Source organism: Pseudorasbora parva, chromosome 11 (genome assembly GCF_024679245.1).
Source record: "Pseudorasbora parva isolate DD20220531a chromosome 11, ASM2467924v1, whole genome shotgun sequence".
NCBI classification, from domain to species: domain Eukaryota; kingdom Metazoa; phylum Chordata; class Actinopteri; order Cypriniformes; family Gobionidae; genus Pseudorasbora; species Pseudorasbora parva.
The window spans coordinates 24,959,829-24,979,121 of NC_090182.1; the positions used below are offsets into that span (position 1 = coordinate 24,959,829).

At 38.0% G+C, this 19,293-nt stretch overlaps 3 protein-coding genes across 4 annotated transcripts; all 3 read right to left on the reverse strand.

The window, feature by feature from the left end:
- Positions 1-3,893: 3,893 nt before the first annotated feature.
- On the reverse strand, positions 3,894-5,977 carry wnt8-2 (protein Wnt-8a ORF2). Its single transcript, XM_067456556.1, has 6 exons — positions 5,841-5,977; positions 5,709-5,742; positions 5,488-5,626; positions 5,271-5,396; positions 4,974-5,116; positions 3,894-4,485 (listed from the first exon to the last, which is right to left on the reverse strand). Exons 1-6 carry the CDS (start codon positions 5,906-5,908, stop codon positions 3,934-3,936), a joined length of 1,062 nt encoding a protein of 353 aa, XP_067312657.1. The 5' UTR covers positions 5,909-5,977; the 3' UTR covers positions 3,894-3,933.
- Positions 5,978-6,624: 647 nt separating this feature from the next.
- On the reverse strand, positions 6,625-10,788 carry wnt8a (wingless-type MMTV integration site family, member 8a). Of its 2 annotated transcripts, none has more exons than XM_067456552.1 (7): positions 10,438-10,788; positions 8,397-8,524; positions 8,248-8,281; positions 7,977-8,115; positions 7,654-7,779; positions 7,390-7,532; positions 6,625-7,273 (listed from the first exon to the last, which is right to left on the reverse strand). In XM_067456552.1, exons 1-7 carry the CDS (start codon positions 10,456-10,458, stop codon positions 6,704-6,706), a joined length of 1,161 nt encoding a protein of 386 aa, XP_067312653.1. In that variant the 5' UTR covers positions 10,459-10,788; the 3' UTR covers positions 6,625-6,703. The 2 variants fall into 2 exon arrangements, with proteins under 2 accessions (XP_067312653.1, XP_067312654.1); XM_067456553.1 differs by lacking the exon at positions 10,438-10,788 and adding an exon at positions 8,594-8,640 and having other exon boundaries at positions 8,397-8,499.
- A 4,058-nt stretch (positions 10,789-14,846) lies between these two features.
- Positions 14,847-16,611, reverse strand: tmsb2 (thymosin beta 2). The gene is made up of 3 exons (XM_067456555.1): positions 16,453-16,611; positions 15,651-15,755; positions 14,847-15,191 (listed from the first exon to the last, which is right to left on the reverse strand). Exons 2-3 carry the CDS (start codon positions 15,748-15,750, stop codon positions 15,154-15,156), a joined length of 138 nt encoding a protein of 45 aa, XP_067312656.1. The 5' UTR covers positions 15,751-15,755; positions 16,453-16,611; the 3' UTR covers positions 14,847-15,153.
- Positions 16,612-19,293: the final 2,682 nt, after the last annotated feature.

A 19,293-nucleotide genomic window follows, 5' to 3' on the forward strand; every position in this document is an offset into this window, starting at 1 on the left:
TTTCAAGGCTCTCTGACTTAAATGCATCAAAAACTGATTTAAATCTATTGTGCATGTTTAATTATGGGCAAAGTGTGTAGGTTACAAGCATTACTAATTATAGATCAGTCGCATCAAAAGTTTCTGACATACAACAAATAACTAGGGCATGACCGCAAATAAACATGCAGCTGACATTAGATACGAAGAGTGCAATTTGTTTAATTGGAGATCAGCACATCCCAATTCACCTGCTTTGCATTGCATTTTCAGAACAGAAACAGGAAACATCCCTTTTGGGAACAAAACAGCATGCAATCTAACATTAAGGTGTGATGTGATGGCACTCATCAGTCAAACGCAGGCCAGCAGGACTGCAAGAAAGAAGAAGCTTCTTCCCCAGGGTGCTTTGTAGAGCTGCTAGCTCATAGTCATGTCTCTTGATGTAAACTTAGGTATAGGGCAGATTCTGGGTCTTGGTGCTTTTGTAAGCTTTTAAAATTCTAATCGCTGAACACATGCAGTCACACTTTTGGAGGTCTACTGTGAGTTATTCACCCGGAGGGTGGTGCTCTAAAGTGAATTAACAGCACATGACACATGCATAGAATGATATTGCCTGAATGTCGCATTTATTGCCTCCGAATGTTGTTTTAGACTATTACAAGTTGTAAAGGAATTCTGGTTAAGGAAAAGAGTGTCAGGTTTTCTCAGAACAAACATCAAACAAACACAACATAATTATATAAAAGCTATTCACATTAGCATGCTTAAACTAAAGGATTTACACTTTTATTAATTTGAAATGCTACCCCACAGAAAGAACAGACATGCCAGGTAGTTACTGAGCTGATGCAGACTAATATCCGAAGCGGACTGATATCATCTTGGTCTGTAGTGAGGTTTACGTAAGTTAACATGAAAGTAAGCAGGGCAGTCTGAAATCTGCCCCAATGGCTCCAAATTATTTTTCACTACAGATTTAAAATGGTGCGGCGCTGTAGAGTTGGGGAGGTCTCAGACGCCCTCTGTCCCACTCAGGATAATAATAGGCCTAGAAGTCTGCCGAAGCCTTTGCTCTAAATTTGAATATATCCTGCTCAGTTTATGACTTAATATAGTCTAGAAAATCTTTGTTGCAACTTATTATTGATTCAGTTTATATAGAGGTCTATGTTTTGCATTAAAATTTTGGTCCTGCCCTTACAGATGAGCTTTTTTGACAAATAAAAACAGAAGGAAGTTTCATTGCATGATGTAGTTTAAAGATTAAAGATAGCGTTAAGAGCACACTTTTTTTTTGCCACCATTTATGGTCAACCGTTAAAAGTGCTTTACTATTTTCCCACACTTTAAAATACACTGCCGTGTAAAAGTTTTTGATCTGTAAGATTTTTAATGTTTTTAGAAGAAGTCTTGTATATATACTTTTTAATATTTTATTTTTAAAGTGGAGTTTATTGCTGTGATGGCAAAGCTGTAATATTTTGTAACATTGTACATGTCTTTATTGTCATTTTCGATCAATTTATTGTCTTTGCTGAATAAATGTATTTATTTAAGTTATTTCCTCCCACCCCCCATTTTTTTTTTCTTTACAGTTCTTTACTGCCCCAAAACTTTTGAATGGTAGTACGTTGCAAAACCATATGTCAGATAAATATTGTTCTTTTAAACTTTCTATTAATCGAAGAATCCTACACAACTGTTTTCAACATTGATAATAATCATAAATGTTCTTGAGCATCAAATAAGCATATTTGAATGATTTCTGAAATGATCATGTGACACTAAAGACTGGCGTAATGATACTGAAAATGCAGCTTTGCATAGCAGAAATAAAAGAAATGTTAGTAGGAGGCAGGACAGTGATATTGACCTGTCATGGAAAAGAAGACCAATAAACTAGTACCAGATACCTCTAATGAATGACAAATAAGTCAGGGAGTCAGTACTTACTTGATGGAGAGTGTGGCAGTTCTTCTGATGAAGAAACTGTGCATTCTTGGTCTTTGTTATGCGCAAGTGGAATCCTTAAGCTAAAAGGAAATAGGTCTTTTGTGGAGTGGAACAGACTGGGATCACTGTTAGTGCTGGTTTTTGAAGTGGGTAAACCAAAGGACTACACTGACATTACAACCTGGTTCTATCCATATGAAAGGTCGGTAAAATAAGAGATAAGGAGGGGATGGGAAAGGGGGTCATGGCTGAGATGACAACAACATGGTACTGTATTTGAGGGGATGGGCACTTTGTTCCTTATTCATCAGACCTCAGCAGGGTGGCCTGGGAAAGAACATAGCATCCTGAAAGGCAAATAGCTAGTCTGTGGTGGGTGAATGGTTTGTTTCTGTTGATTAGAACATTTCTCTATTTCTTTCACCATGTTTTTATTTGTCTATGTATTTATTTGAAGCAAAATGACCTATTTAATTTAGTCAAGTACTCTCCTTTTAATATCAAATAATTAAAATCAAATAATGTTTGTCTTTTAACATGGAAAAAAGGGAAGCACATGAAGTCACTGGGACATTCTATATTCTGAGATTCCCACCCACTGTCCTCATGAGTCAAGACCCCCCACTTGAGCCAATATCCCATCATTCATCAGGCCAGACAGTTTGGCAGATTTACGGCATGTCCCACTGAGTAAATGGACTATGCATTAAGTAATAAGTGAGAAATCTGCTGATAAACTATATAAAAACAAATGTCATGATTAGGCCATAACATCAAATGGGGTAAAACATAATCACAAATTACTTGTTGACACAATGTAAGGCTGGTTTTACAATTTAAATGTATCTTCAACCTCGTAACGCGACTAATAATGGAATTTAGATCCTTTGATTTATTTACATGTATTGTAGTGACTTCCGCAGGTGTGATTATGTACACCAACACAGCGGCAACGCGGATTAACATGCCAAACACCTTCCAGCGGTGTCATGTTTCCTACGGGCTTTGTCTGCACTTTTGTTACCGGGGCAGCATACTGTCCATAGCCTGTCCGCATATCAAAGTGCACAAGAGGCGCCTATAGGGCGATGTGCCAAGTGTGGTTAATCCCTTCAAGAGTATAGGCTATTCATTAAATAAACGCCATATACTGGCTAATTGAGACAACATCATTTTAAGGGTGTTTTTCTGACGGCGCGTGTCTGGGATAAAGCTCTCAAATGACCTAATGCAATAGGATAAATATGTATATGTATAACGTCGCAAACAGCATAATTTATCATTAATATCATCACTTTTAGAAAATATGCAATTCGTCGCGCGAAATTCTGAGCGTCCTAATTGCAGACGAGATTTAAAAGAAGCGTCTGTCAGCTGGTGGCTAAAGCTTTCACCCAACACGTTTTAATTTAAGGAGATCACTTTGGTTGAACGCTGGGAATTACACGAGCCGGAAGCCTTGAGCAAAAAGAGAAGTTGTCTTTGACTACTTTAAGTGAATTTTAAATATATATGAACCGTGCCTTCGTTGCTGTTAGGCTTTCATAGAAACACACTATGAGCAGTCTGTTTCAAGAACCACCATTCAGATAGCATAGGCCTATGCATTTTTTCTCACACGGTTATGTACATATTGATCAAAACTTTTGCATTTCTCACCTCATCGCTAATTCATGTTGCTTAGGCTACTTTCAATTCCATAAGGACAATTGCAATGTAGGCTACATTTAAACTTAATTTCCATGTTAGGACATCCTTGTTTGTTTGGTTCAGCATATCAACTTGAACTTACAGGTTCATGTGAACCTACAAGTGAACTTATAGGTTCATGTAGGTTCTTATAGTTTCAAAAGAAATAAAGGAGACCACAAAATTTTTCAGTTGCTTAGTTTTATTATAATACCTTAATATATAGGTCTATGTACAAAAATGTTATATATATAAGGGGGAAAAGTGCAGGTGGAGGTGTTCTAATAAAATAGATTAGGGCGTGTTTTATTTTGGTCCTCGAGGTCTGCGTCTTTGGTGGCCGTGGCTTCCGTGTTTCCGGGCGCAAACGTGTTTGACCGTGACTTGAGAGCAGTTCTCGCACTTCACTGTACAGCACCAGTGAAACTTGCAGTTGCAGCTGCTCACTACCTCCGTGCGCTTCTCCTCCACCCGCAGACCGCACTCATGGCACAGTCTGCGGCAGCTTCGCCTTTCCCACTGAGTGAGACTTTCACCATGCAGGCACTCCCGACCCTCTGTGCCAGGAAACCCGAGGCTCAGGTTCTTTGCGCAATAATTCGGCGAGTCCTCCAGATATATGAGCTCTGTCCGGGCGATGGAGCCGAAAGCGTCTGCCATGGCCACGCGGTTGTCTGCGGTGTTTCCCGCGCGTATTCGTCTCTTGTCCATTTCGAGCTTCTGGGCCTGGTCGTGCTTTACTTTCAGGTAATTGCCAATCTCACGGAAACCAGAAAGCTGCATCCAGCACGTTTGCATTGTGCAACTTTCTGACATGCCATGGCACCTACAGATCCTCTTCATGGTCGCCTTTACAGCCTAGAACAAAATTAGCCTCTTGTTATTTTACAGATCTTAAAAGTGTGTAGGCTATTATTTAGGCTACACAAAAATGGGTCCATATAGGTCGAAAAAATAAAATGACGTTTCAATAACCCCAAAAGTTAGATGACTTTGGCAGAATTGCCTTTTCCTGAGGAGGTAGGCTAAAGCAACAACTGCTCGATCGCTAAATATATAATAGGTCTACAATCACCTTTTCTATAAATTCATGTAACACAAATGTTGTGTATAGGCTAATTTTCTTTGAAACAATTAACGGTTATCCACTAGGGGGCTTAATTAAAAATATGCGTAAAACGAAGGTGCAGCCTACTGTCACAATTATTTGAGGATCGTCTTACACAAAAGGTTAATTGTTTGAGGTTCTTGTTTTGGTAGCCTATTTGTACGACACAGGTGTTTTTATTTATTTTTATCTGTCAGTAATTTATTTTTAAAAAAAAGAAAGGTATTTCTCAACTTACCAAACGCCCAGCTTCATTGTTATGAAGATTAACAGCAGCTCGAGAGTCTTGTCCAGTCTCAAGAGCATCCATGTATTGTTTAGAAATTCTCTCTCCAAAATCCACGTTGTCGCTACATCCTCCCCAAACCCAGCCACGACCCCCTGAAATAGTGTTTATCCCATTAGATAAATGCGTCGTGACTCCTTTGAATACAAATACCTTATTGCATTTATGATGAACATAGTATTCTGTGGTAGAATGTCTTTATTTATAAGCTTATGAATTCGTTTATTAATTTATCTTTAATGTTCTTACCGAGTTTGCCGTTCCTCGAACTGTCACATCCGCAGTCGTCTAAATCTCCGAGACTGCAGTTTCTGGTTAAAGTGTACATAACCCCGGCTGCGCTTATTGCATGGACAAATGACGTCTCTCTCGTTGCTATAAGGACAAACATGTGTGGTATAATTGTTTCAAGCTTTGTAAGCATGGAAAAATGAATAAAGAACTCACATGTATGACCATATCTTACCACTTCTAAAGCCTTTATGTGTGGAAAGTTGCAGCGCGCTGTCCGGGCAGTTCCACCTGTCCCAAGCAAATTGATGTTTACATTCATGTATCCCGCTCTGAGCACCGACCCGCACACTACTTGCATAGGTGAGATACGCCTAGGAAGAAAACATAAGAAAGATATTGAAGACTTTGATGTATTATGTATTTTATTTCGTTTTATTTAAGAATATATATTACCTTTGGTCCAGTCAACAGCAAATTGTTCATTGCCCTATATGGAGAGAAATAAAAGGCAAAATATGTTAACAAGAGCAATTATGTTTACATTAGCCTACAGCAACTGATAGTAATTCACTAATGGATCCTCACCATGTGTGCCCAGGGAGAGTTTTGTAGCAAATTAAGAATAAAAATACCCAAAGAAAAACGCAAGCCATTATCCCAGATCCACACTGATAAAGCCGGCAATTTGAGAAAGTGATGTACCGTCATGTATTTTATACTCCTCTCCGTGGGGGCCTGGGCAAAATACCTTTTGTTAGGTATCAAGCTATTGGTCCACAGTCACCAGCCAGGTCAGGGAAACGCCTCCAATGAACTTCAAAGGACGTCAATACACGAGAGATTATTCTCTCTCCGCGGGCTCTCGACGTCGTTGGGGCTGATGCATAATTCAAGTGTGATTGGGAGTGATTTTAAACCAATAAACATTTGAACCTTGCAGTTATCAAACTGCGCAATGAAATCCACCACTCGGAGACTGTAATTTTGTTTTAAATATTTAATTTTGCTTCCCACGACAAAAGTCAATGTAATATAAATATATATGTATATATAAACAATGTGATAGTTAAAAAAATAATTGCCTTAAATAAATTCAACACTTCAAGCCCCTTTGTAAAACATTACACATTGTCAAGTGACCAGTGTTAGAGAAAACAACCTGTGTAAATATCCAAAACATTCATATTTGTAACTGAATAAATCTGTGATCTAATGTCGACAACGAAAAGTGCAAATAATGAACATATTGGTCTGCGTGAAATTAGAACTTATGTGATCAATCAATTGACATTGGGAAAGATGAAACCCTTGTGTCTTAGGGGTTCGAACCGACATTTTTCATTATAGCAATATGCAGAATAATAGTGAAAAAGCAGCATATTAAAATCTCATATAAAATATATTTACATTGGAAATATACAACTTAATATATTGGAAAGAGGACGACTTCATCTCCTATTACGCGTGTGTTGTCTTTTGCGTGAATGGTTGTGCGGCCGACGGTTTTTGTGTCTTTTAGCGCAAAAATATTTGGTCACAGTCTGGGTGCACGTTTCGCATTTGACTGTGCAACACCAGTGGAACTTACAGTTACAGCTGCTCACAGTCTCTATCCTCCTCTCTTCTACTTTCATACCACATTCTTGGCAGAGCCGCCTGCAGCTTCTCTTCTCCCACTGTGAAAGATTCTTCCCGCTTTGTAGACATTCCCTGCCTTCTGTTCCATGTAGTCCCAGGCTGAGGTTTTTCACGCAGTAGTCAGGAGAATCTTCCAGATAAATGAGTTCTGTGCGCGCAACGCTGCTGAACTTGTCCGCGATTGCGCCACGGTTATCCGCGCTGTTACCTGCCCTCATCCGAATTTTGTCCATCTCCAGCTTTTGTGCTTGATCATGCTTGATTTTCAGATAGGTGCCGATATCCCTGAAGTCAGCCAGCTGCATCCAACATGTCTGAATACTGCAGCTTCCAGACACACCGTGACACTTACAGGTCCTTTTGAGTGTTGCTTTCACAGCCTGAAATATAACCGTTTCACATTAGCCTTATGCACCCACATGCTGCAGTCGATAAAGTTTTTATTTTGCGCAGAGAGAAAAGATATTAATAAGAGAATACAATTATAGCTACTCACGAGTCGACCAGCCTCGTTGTTGTGCAGGTTGACTGCAGCGCGAGAGTCGTGCCCATTTTCTAGTGCGTCCACGAATTGTTTACCGATTCGTTCTCCAAAGTCAACATTGTCACTGCAGCCTCCCCAAACCCAACCACGACCACCTTTGAAAAAAGAAAAGAGGAAAGTCTAATGTTATTGGTCTGAAAATATTAATTAGGCTACTTTTGATTTATATATGCACATATGTAATAACAACCAACAACAATAATAAACATTTCATACCCGCTTTTCCTATTTTGGAGTCGTCACAGCCACAGTTATCGAAGTCCCCCATGCTGCAGTTCTTTGTCAAAGTGTACATAACTCCAGCAGCACTTATGGCATGCACAAAAGCGGTCTCTCTGGTCGCTATTAAAAATAAACAAATATTTAATAATAATAATAATAATAATAATAATAATAATAATAATAATAATAATAATAAATATATAGAACATGTATAAGGTCAAATTCAATAAATTTTTAAAGTAAAGTTCATTGGAACACATTTTAAGAGTGAACAAATAAACCAGAATGTATCATCTAATTTTGACAGTAGGGCTTACCACTCCGCAGGCCGTTGTGTGTAGACAACTGCAGTGCGCTTTCCGGACACTTCCACCTGTCCCATGCGAACTGATGTTTGCACTCTTCAATACCACTCTGAGCCCCTGCCTGCACACTGCTGGTGTATGTGAGGTAAGCCTGGGGGATGTGAAAAATTAGCATTAATTAAACACTGTACCTTCAGCCATTTTAATTCAAGTAGGCCCACAAATCATTAAAATCTACCATACATTAAAATTTACAAGTGACAGACGTAAAAACTTAAATTACCTTTGGTCCTGTCATCAGGAAGTTATTCACCGACCTGGAAAATAGACGGGGGAAAAAGCACGAGGTTAATGCAATTTTTGTTAATAAATGGTGAAAAAACAAAACTGTAGTATGATAATAATTTTGAATGTTCTGTAAAATGTCGGTACCATGCTGTGGTCGACAGTATGTGACAGCACATAGACATCACCAACGACGCAAAAATCTGGCAAGGGTTCATCATTGCTGCGTGAGCGACCTCGATGCTCCCTTCTTGTGGAGATGCAAAGCACAAACACTGAGATGGATACCCAGGAAGAGACAGAAGACAAGTGACTGAGTGCTTGAACGAGCAAGGCATTTATACCTGTCGCCAACTTTGAGTGACAGGGATCTCCAACCTTTGACAATTCGCTGTGAAAAGACGTCGAGGTCGTCACTGGAATTGCGCGGCCTCAACTGCACTTCAAAGCATTAGCACTTTTCACTAAGCCCCTCAGCCCATCTTTCATTAAGCTATTGTTCATGCTGAGGGTTGTTTCAGACTGTTCCTAGACGAGACGAAGTTGATTTTTTTTTTTTTTTTTTACTTTAATGTGCTATCATTTGTGTAGGTCTATGTATCAGTGAATTGAACTGTCCAAGGCCATTAAACTGTTTAGCTAATATCCATTCATTAGACGTGTCCATTGAAGGTGTGTATTCATGAATGCGCTGGTTGTTGATTCCGTATAGTGGACATGTAGCCTACCACTGGACATACATATTTGCATAAAAATAGCTCTTTTATCTTCCTCCTTAATTTAAAGTGTTTATTAGTTTATAAATAATCCTAGTGTATTTTTTACTATATATATATATATATATATATATATATATATATATATATATATATATATATATATATATATATATATATATATATATATATATATATATATATATATATAAATCATCATTTAACATTATTATTGATTCAGTTTAGCTTCTTGACTTTATAGATTTTCTTTATTTGAGACTTGATTTTTTTCACGTTTTGGGAAAGCTGTTCACCGGGAAATGACACTGAAATGTAAGGGGTTGCTCTGCATTGTATAGAAAAAGTCATAAAATCATTCGGCTCCGTTCGCTAAGGGCCATGCAAATAACATGCAACACGTCTACGCCTCTAACACTCTAGTGTTAATAGAAGACCAGCTGATCCCCTGGGAACAGCTCTGGTGTGAAAAATGTCTGGAAGCGCAGTTCGATACGTGTAGAGTGCATTTACAACAACACTGGTCTGAAAAATAAAACGAATAATAATTATGAATGGATTTATTTATGTAGGCCTAGATAGTGGATACATTTAAGATACGTTGACAATGCATTTTTTTCCAAAAAGTTATCGTCATATGCTTAAAGCAAATGGGCTATGCGTTGTTTTTTTTTTTTTTTTTTTTTTTATCATATGAAGACAAATAATTGTGTAATGGTAGGGCAGCTAGTTTTCATTATTTAGTGCTGATGAGTTCACACAATTCAATCATGTGTCATGTAAGACAAATTCAAAACCGATAAGCTCATTCACACCAAGTTATTATTTGTCACTAGGGGATCAACAGCTGAGCAATGTAAACAAAAGGATAATCACAAGAACGATTATATTTCATCATTTTACTTTCGATGACTTTTGCGATTAATTAATACACTGTGGAGATGTGATTTTATATACTGCTGCTCGTGGAAGATTAATTGTTGAAACCACGTATTGACATCTTCGAATCAAATCGTTAGCCACTCAAAAATCCCTTTTCAAAACAACATATATTGATGGTCGGATAATGGTTTAACCAATGCCGCTGGCTGGAAGACAATGGAGGGACGCGCAAGTGAGGATAATCCCCACTAATTGGACATCGGCATCATCAAGTCTACAAGGTGCCTGAAACCCAAATTCCCACACCTACTTGTTACAAAACAAACCCGCATTAAACAATGATTGATACACTCAGACATAACCTAAACGGAGCCATTTTACCATAAACGCTCTGTTGCAGACATGCTTTTATGGAGTAGCAAAACGAGGGCGATGACGCATCGCTCGGTTCTTCGCTTTAATTCACATGGCTAACAACAATAAAATAATAGCCTATTCGGAAAGTAATCAATAACATGGACTATCACCACCAAGTTTACTCCCCTTATCGGACATCAGGGAACGCGGCTCACCTTGCTGCACAGATGATCCATTTTGAATAGTCGCTCACAATCTCAGGTGCAGTTCATTAGCCTACTGACCGTGTTAAGGCTTTTCGCCTTGTTTTGCGATTAAGAAAGGAAATAAGGATGCCTGAGATGGTAGGCTAATATAAACAAAGAACATGTTCACCTGAATAAAAAAACTTTTCATAAAATAAAATAAAACGCCTTCCTCCATTAAAAAAGTAACATATTTGTGCTTTGCTGGTTTAAGAAACGAGTATAAAATTTATTGCACTAACTTTACATTTTTAATTGCAGCCTTTTAATGAAACGTTCATCATTGAAGAGTAGTTTTAAATGGGTGTCACGTCCATGGGCGTAGATTACGAGGGGGACGCGGGGGACGTGTCCCCCTCACTTTTAATAAAATGTATTTTCGTCCCCCGCACTTTTACTGGGTCTCACCGATCCTAGTCGACCCGCTCCGAGCGGGATTCGAACCTGCGCGAGGGCGGGCAAGTTAACAGGGACGCTAAAAACAGCTTTCTCTAATCTCGGTTGAGAGCGCGCTTCTTGAGGTCACGGGCAAATGTATTTACATAGAAACTAAAGTGAATACATCAAGATTTAAATTTTCAGAGACAAAAAAATATCTATGCAGGACCTGTAATTTTATTCGAATCTAAATATGAGGAGGGCGCTCTCACAGAAAGTCCAAAAGCGGATTCGTAGAGGTAATACCTCTGGAGCTGTAGCTGAGCTGAAGGAAAACAATCGTTATGATGATGAAACGTGACGACGACAATCAGACGATTGCGACAATATATGCTTTATGTGTGTTTTTCAAGTCATCTCAATGTAGGCTATTTATTGGCAATAAAGTAGCCTATATGAATAATGCAGCTTTTAATGTTTAGTATCTTCTGCTCACCAAGGCTGCATTTATGTAATCAAAAATAGTTAAAACAGTACTATTTTGAAATATTATTACAAATTAAAACAGCTTTTTTTCTATGTGAATATATATAGTAATTTATTCCTGTGATCAAAGCTGAATTTATAATCATTACTCCAGTCTTCAGTGTCACATGATCCTTCACTAATCATTATAATCAAGATATAATAATCAAGATATAATCAAGATATAAGATATAAAAAATAATTTTATAATCAAGAAACATTTATAATTATTATCTGTGTTGAAAACAGTTGTGCTGCTTAAAAATGTTGTGGAAACCACGATAGCCTACATGTTATTTTTCAGGATTCTTTAATGAATAGAAAGTTCAATGGACAGCATTTATTTGCATTTATTAAATACATTATCTTTTTTAATATAAAAAATATCACTTGTGATCAATTTAATGCATGCCTGATCAATAAAAGTATTAATTTCTCTCTTTTTTAATTTTACCACAAATGTTTAGATGGTTTCCACAAAAATTAAGCAGCACCTTGAGCAGCAAAACTGATAATAATCATAAATGTGTGTTGATCATCAGATCCTCATCTGAGAATGATTAGTGAAGGATCATGTGACACTGAAGACTGGAGTAATGATGATAAATTCAGCTTTGATCACAGGAATAAATGACACTTTACTATATCTTCACATGGAGAACAGCATGGTTTGCATCAGAATATATCTATATTTTTTTACATTGCATAAAATCTATGGAATCTTAATGCACAATTGTTTGTAGTATATAAACCAATCATAAAATTGGCATAAAAAATAGGAGAATAATATTATAGATATTAATTAGTGGTTATTGTTCAGCAGTGTATTTGATATCTTGCCCAATTAAAAGCAAGAGATGTGATAAATTATATTGGTCCAAAAAAAAAAAGGGGGGGGGGGGGTTACGACATTTCTGTCCCCCTCACTTCTGAAAAGATGGCTACGCCCCTGGTCACGTCAATTAGCCTACATGAGATTGGCTGGATTCGGAAACGTATACTACTCTTACTATTTCTGCCAGATAAAGATGTGGTAAAAGCAGTACGAGTAGTATTGCTTGTAGCCTAGGCTACGCTGTTCCCAATTCAGCAACTATTTTGGCACTGACTGCAAGGACCAGTTTCTTAGATGTTTAAGTCTACTTAAACCAGTTTACTTTTTATTGGAGTTAGGTCTTCATCGGTTTAGTTTTAGTTGTCAGATTTCTAGATAAGTTGGTCATAAAAGACGATGAGTTTTGGAGAAGCGCTGTAGTGCGTAGATGGGTGGCAGGAAGAGTGACGCCAGCGCAATCGCGCTTCTTAGTAACATCTCAACCAGATTTGAGTTCAAAGGGGATCTAGGCGCGTCCTCTAGCACCACATCAACAGGTGTTAACTGTAAAAACGAGAATAGCCCTGTAAAATACATATAGTAGTATCGGATAGTCAGCGAACACATGGCCTGACGTGAAGACTTTTCTCAGCACTCTATTTGAACAACTTGTAGATTTGATAATTCTTGCTTGGATGTCCCTTGTCCCACAATGACGATCATATCACCACCGTTAATGATGTTAAATAGGTTTTAAATCTTAAAAACGTGAGCAACAATAATCTGAGTGGCTTCAGGTGAGTGACATAGGCTAAGCATGATATTAGCCTTATATATAGTAGCGCCCCTGCTGGATACACCACAAAACATGTTTTGTTGTCCTTTTATCAGCGTCGTTTTGCTATATTTTATCTTGCAAGTACCAAGTCGTGGCTTTCAAGCGTATACCTCTGTGCTTTGTTGTTCAGAAATTCAATTTGGCCAACTAAAACGTTTAGATGTGATCAGTCACTAGAACATTTTCAATTGGGGTTTGAATTTTTTTTTAGGCTAGTGATCTGTACAAGTCATGCAGAGAGAGCGTAATGACACCGTAGGTCCATGCACAGTGGCTCTGAATGTTGAGCTACATGTATCAATTCACAATTTATATTGGGGTCAGTTATATAGGCCTAAGGGAGATTTTGCATGTTAAGAATGTTCGGTCAGACAGATTGTCAAAGGTTTTGAGATTGTATAAACGTGTCACCGCTTACCCCATATGATGTGGCAACCTTCCCCAGTGCAATGTATGGTGACCAAACGTTCTGTTTTTTCCAGGACATGTCCTGTTTTCAAGTCCTGGCCATCCTGGCTGTTTTTTTTAATTTTTTTATAAAGTGATAAAAATTAATTATTGAAATTAATAAGGCATCTTTGAGTAAACTTTAAATATCAATTGAGTATCTCATTGCCAGGCCGAGTGTAATCAATTTTTTCGGTAATCAAAATTTGGTCACTCTAGTGCAAATGTGACTGCCGTTTAAAAGTCTGGGTCTCTACAATAAGATAAAATAATAAATAAAAAAATATAGCCTACTTTTTTCAGTGAGGATTCATTCAATTAATCAAAAGTGACAGTAGGCCTAGACACACTGTAAAAAATATTTTAAAAAATAAGTTATCTGGTTGCCTTAAAAATTTCCTTAAATTTCCTTAAAAAGTTCATTGAAATAAAATAAGTTAATACAATGAACATTCGACAACTTTTATTCAAATATTAAAGATTTTTTAAGCATATTGGGTCATTGGTTTTTTTTTTGTGATGTGAAACATGCCAAATTCTTCTATTTTCATGATTTATCACATTTTTTTGTGGTTCAGATACAATATTTTGAGTTTCTATTTATTAAACCAATTTCCTTCATTGTATCAACAGAAATTTGTAATTTCAATTAACTAAAAATATTAAGGCAACCATGATTCTTACTTTAAGTTAACCAACAACAACAACAAAAAAATGTACAGTGAACATAAATTGTAATGTGAACATAGTGAACAGTGAACATAAAAACATAAATTGTCCAAACAATTTATGTCAAAAAAAAAAAAATGCTGTACTTTTTAAATGTTCTATTCATCAGAGCATCCTGAAAAAAAATATATTCAGGTTTCTACCTAAAGATAAACAGCACAACTGTTTGCAACATTGGAAATAATATTAATACTAATAAATGTTACTTGAGCAGCAAATCCAACCTGATATTAGATTTCTGAAGGATCATGTGACTAAATATTGGAGTAATGAATGCTGAAAAATCCACTTTGCCTTCACATGACTTACTGTTTGCTGGATTTTTCATTATTAATAATAATGATTAAAAAATAAACATATTTTAAAACTGTATTACCACACTCCAAAGGTGTAAGTAGTCCTAGTAAACCACATTGCCCTACATGACAATACCAGTCATTTTTGACCTTGTGGAGACATTCTGGTAAAACAACTTATAAATCATATTAAATCATGTTTCAGAAAATACAAAAATGTTTCTGTGATGGGTTAAGGCTATGGGATAGAAAATACAGTCAGTAAAGCATTAGTCCCTATAAAACATGGAAACCCAACATTAGCATTAGCATTGAATAATCACCTAAAGAAAAATAATTTTAAGAAGAGGTGTCATATTTGGCATTTTATTTGTTTTACATTTCATTTTGTCTTTATTTCATGAAGAAAACCCCCTTTTTTTAAAAAAACAAACAAAAAAACAAATGCACTTAACAGAATTTGGTAAAATATCCATTTTAAACCCTGTCTCATGTCACCCCCCCTTCACCACACTCTTCATTTATAGGCCCCAGTGACAATTGCCATGGTAACCATGCATCACATGGGGCAATAGCACCCTTTAAACAGAAATAGGAATTGTAATATCTGCCATGTCACAAGAACATGTTTTGTGCTTGTCTTCTCGTTGTCTCTTGCGTCATGGGGTGGCATCTCCTTTCCTCTCCTGCTCGATAGCTGAAAACAGAGAAAGATTAAATATAAATAATGTTTATTATTGCTTTGGTAGGATAAATGCCTTTTTTGCGCCAGTAAAGCATCTTAAGGGAGACGTGGGAACGTGGCATTATTACAAATAAGATGCTCATGCACATGGGAAATTCTGCAAGCAGGCTTAGGTCTGCACTGCAATGCTGATGGAGGACTTTGAACTGACACTCATCTGCTGACATGAGCTGAAAAAAAGAGACTGTATATGCCGAGCAGTGTGAGAGTGGAAGAAAAATAAAGATGGATCTGCGGTTACAGGAATGGGAGAGAAACAAATGGCTAAAAACAAAAATATATGAAGAGAGAAGATAGACAGAATGCTGCAGAGAAAGGCAGATGGGTGGGGGTGGGGGGAGGAGGGCCTGCACCACACCCAAACTGATTGGACACACCGTATGCTGTTGCTGTAATATAACAGACACTCACTCTCTTTGGTGGGCAGAGGGTTCTTCTCTTTTGTCTCAGTCTTCTTCAGCTTGGTTTTGTCAAACCGGGCGATTTCTGTGAGGTCTGGCTTGTCAGACATGTTTGCTGTCAGTAGAGATGACAGATGTGATTTAAGAGAGTGGTGACCTTGTTTTTGTCTTTTGCCTTTTATACAAGAAAACTTCACACATCTTTTGACAGCAAGCTATTTAAATGTATTTGATTAAAATACTGATAAATATTACTGATATGTTATTTTAGTGCACATGTGTTAAACTATCAAATCACTACATTTCAAGAGTGCAGTGTTTTAAGGGAAAGTCAGTCAGATGCTGAGGGACGAAATTTCCCCTTTCTCTCAGGACATGTGATGGTAGCATGTAGCACACGTGTGTTCCAGCATGTGTGTATCATGTTCCGATGCTAACCACCCACCTAGCCAACTCTCTGTGTATCTGTCTCTTCTAGTACATTTCCCTTTTTAATTTCACATAATGTCTATTTCCTTTTTTTTAATGTCTAAGCCTTTGTTCTTTTCCACATTGCTTCATTCACGTTATGGATGACTACACCAGTTTAGCATGCAGGCAGCCTCTTTTTTCTCACCTGCTAGACTGCAGTGTCTACCTCAATGGATAAATAGCCATTCTATTTCTTATGTCTCTCTTCACTCTCTGGCTGCCGCACCTATAGCCAATGTGAATTTACCATCTCCAGTTGTCGCATTCATCATGCTAGTCATTAAACCCACAAACACATGCAGAAAGAGGAGGATGGCTATTATGATGGATAAAGGACTTACCGTAGGAAACAAAGTGGCTGTATCCACTGGCTGGTAGAAAGAGAGGACGGCGTGTCTGCTGTGATTACCCAGACTGCGTCTGCTGGTGTCTGTGTATCCGCTAGGGCGTGGAATTTTGAGGAGAGAGAGGGAGGGAGGAGGGATGCTGGAGAGATTTAGTCAGCCTATCACTTCTATCCCATCCAGTTAATATTCATGCTTCGTAGAGAGCAGACATTCAATGCCTTTACATGTTCAAATGATGAATCAATAAAGATGGAATATGACAAACAGTGGACACAAGGGCATGTGATATTGGGGTTGCAGGGTTAGAAGCAGGGTTCTGTCACAGCAGTGTGGCAGCTGTTTGGTTGGGGGCTGGGATGTCATACTGCCTGAGACCCTGAGTCATGTCTCATTTTAACATGTGCCCCTCGCTGAGCCAAGGGGAAACACCATTTAACTGTTATATATATATATTCCATGGTTAATTTCTAGGGTTTCAAATACAGCTTTAATCATACATTCAAAATTATATATATATATATATATATATATATATATATATATATATATATATATATATATATATATATATATATATATATATATATATAATTACACTCTAAAAAATGCTGGGTTAAAAACAACCCAAGTTGGGTTGAAAATGCACCGACCCAACAATTGGGTTGTTTTAACCCAATGGTTGAGTTGTTTTAACCCAGTGGTTGAGTTGTTTTAACCCAGTGGTTGGGTTAAATGTTGCTTAAGACAACCCAATTTCTGGGTAAGAACAACTCAACCATTGGGTTAAAACAACCCAATTGTTGGGTCGGTGCATTTTCAACCCAACTTGGGTTGTTTTTAACCCAGCATTTTTTAGAGTGTATATATATATATTTTGAATGTATGATTAAAGCTGTATTTGAAACCCTAGAAATTAACCATGGAAATTGAAATCAAGTTAAATGTTGCAATATTATATATGCATGCCACGGATGCTAAAATGACTAATTTTCTTTGAAATTAGCTATAGGTTTGATTACTTGGTCATACTTGGTGATTATATTTACTTAGTCATATGATCTCACATTAGTGTGACGTCATTTCACATTTCATTTGGGCTAGTCAGCAGCCTCCAAAAAGCACAAAGTACATAATGTTGAGATAGACGTGACTTAAGCATCAGAATCAGAATGAGCTGTATCGCTAAGTATGTTTATACAAGAAATCTGTCTCTGTGACAGAAGCTTCCAAAGTACAGAAAGAAAGACAGCGACAAAATATAATAAACATATAATAAAAAAAAAAATCAAAGAGAATAAGTGAATTAAAAAAAACCCATAGAGACAATAAACCTCCCGATCAGGTATAACATTATGACCACTGACAGGTGAAGTGAATAACACTGATTGTCTGTTCATCACGGCTCCTGTTCGTGGGTGTGATAAATTAGGTAGCAAGTGAACATTTTGTCCTCAAAGTTTGTTGTTAAAAGCAGGAAAAATTGGCAAGCGTAAGGATTTGAGGGAGTTTGACAAGGGCCCAATTGTGATGGGTAGATGACTGGGTCAGAGCATCTCCAAAACTGCAGCTCTTGTGGGGTGTTCTCGGTCTGCAGTGGTCAGTATTAGTTAAAAGAGATCCAAGGAAGGAACAGAGGTGAACCGGCGACAGGATCATGGGCGGCAAAGGCTCACTGATGCATGTGGGGAGCAAAGGCCGGCCCGTGTGCTCTTATCAAACAGACAAGCTACTGGAGCTCAAATTGCTCGAGAAGTTAATGCTGGTTCTGATAGAAAGGTGTCAGAACACACAGTGCATCACAGTCTGTTGCGTATGGGGCTGCATAACGGCTGACCAGTCAGGGAGGGTGCCCTTGCTGATCCCTGTCCACTGCCGAAAGGGCCAACAGTGGGCACGTGAGCATCAGAATTGGAACAGGGAGCAATGGAAGAAGGTGGCGTGGTCTGATGAATCATGTTTTCTTTTCCATCACGTGTATGCCAGGTGTGTGTGCGTGGCTTACCTGGAGAACACATGGCACCAGAATGCCCTATGAGAAGAAGGCAAGATGGCTGAGGCAGTGTGATACTTTGGACAATGTTCTGCTGGGAAAACTTGAGTCCTGCCAACCATGTGGATGTTACTTTGATATGTACCACCTAACTAAGCATTGTTGCAGACCACGCACCCTTTCATGGAAACTGTATTCCTTGGTGGCTGTGGCCTCTTTCAGCAGGATAATGCCCTGCCACAAAGCAAAAAGAGTTCAGGGTTGGTTTGAGGAGCACAACAAGATGTTTAAGGTGTTTTGAGTCTGAGGTGTTGACTTGGCCTCCAAATTCCCCAGATCTCAATCCAATCTATGGGATTTTCTGAACAAAAAAGTCTGATCCATTGCAACTTACAAGACAGGATCTGCTGCTAACATCTTGGTGGCAGATACCACAGCACACCTTCAGGGGTCTAATGAAGTCCAAGTCTCGGTGGGTCAGGGCTGTTTTGGCAGCAAAAGGGGGACCAACACAATATTAGGAAGGTGGTTATAATGTTATGCCTAATTGGTGTTTATGTATGTACAGATATGGACATATACAGATGCAAGGCAATGTAAATAAGAGGTATGGTATGCTAAATAAATATAGTATAAGAATAAATAGAGTTCTGTATTGCGTATGTTTATTGGGGGCATTTAGCCGTTCATGAGGTGATGGTCTGAGGAAAGAAACTTTTGTCATGCCTTCTTGCTGTCCTGGTGCTCAGTGTTCTGTAGCGCCGGTCAGACTGCAACAGTTCAAAGAGGAAGTGGCCTGGATGTAAGGGGTCCAGAATGATTTTGCCAGCCCTTTTATGCACTCT

Bases quoted from the DNA above. Each gene is read 5' to 3' on its own strand.
- wnt8-2 (XM_067456556.1), bottom strand. From the start codon at position 5,908: ATGGCTTGCGTTTTTCTTTGGGTATTTTTATTCTTAATTTGCTACAAA. The intron at 5,397-5,487 runs GTAAGATATGGT...TTGTCCTTATAG, and splicing joins ACATAAAGGCTTTAGAAGTG to CAACGAGAGAGACGTCATTT. The intron at 4,486-4,973 runs GTAAGTTGAGAA...ATTTTGTTCTAG, and splicing joins ACAATGAAGCTGGGCGTTTG to GCTGTAAAGGCGACCATGAA.
- wnt8a (XM_067456552.1), bottom strand. From the start codon at position 10,458: ATGGATCATCTGTGCAGCAAG. The intron at 8,525-10,437 runs GTGAGCCGCGTT...TATCCATCTCAG, and splicing joins TGGATCATCTGTGCAGCAAG to TGTTTGTGCTTTGCATCTCC. The intron at 7,533-7,653 runs GTATGAAATGTT...CTTTTTTCAAAG, and splicing joins CTCCAAAATAGGAAAAGCGG to GTGGTCGTGGTTGGGTTTGG.
- tmsb2 (XM_067456555.1), bottom strand. From the start codon at position 15,750: ATGTCTGACAAGCCAGACCTCACAGAAATCGCCCGGTTTGACAAAACC. The intron at 15,192-15,650 runs GTGAGTGTCTGT...CTCTGTTTTCAG, and splicing joins CCCTCTGCCCACCAAAGAGA to CTATCGAGCAGGAGAGGAAA.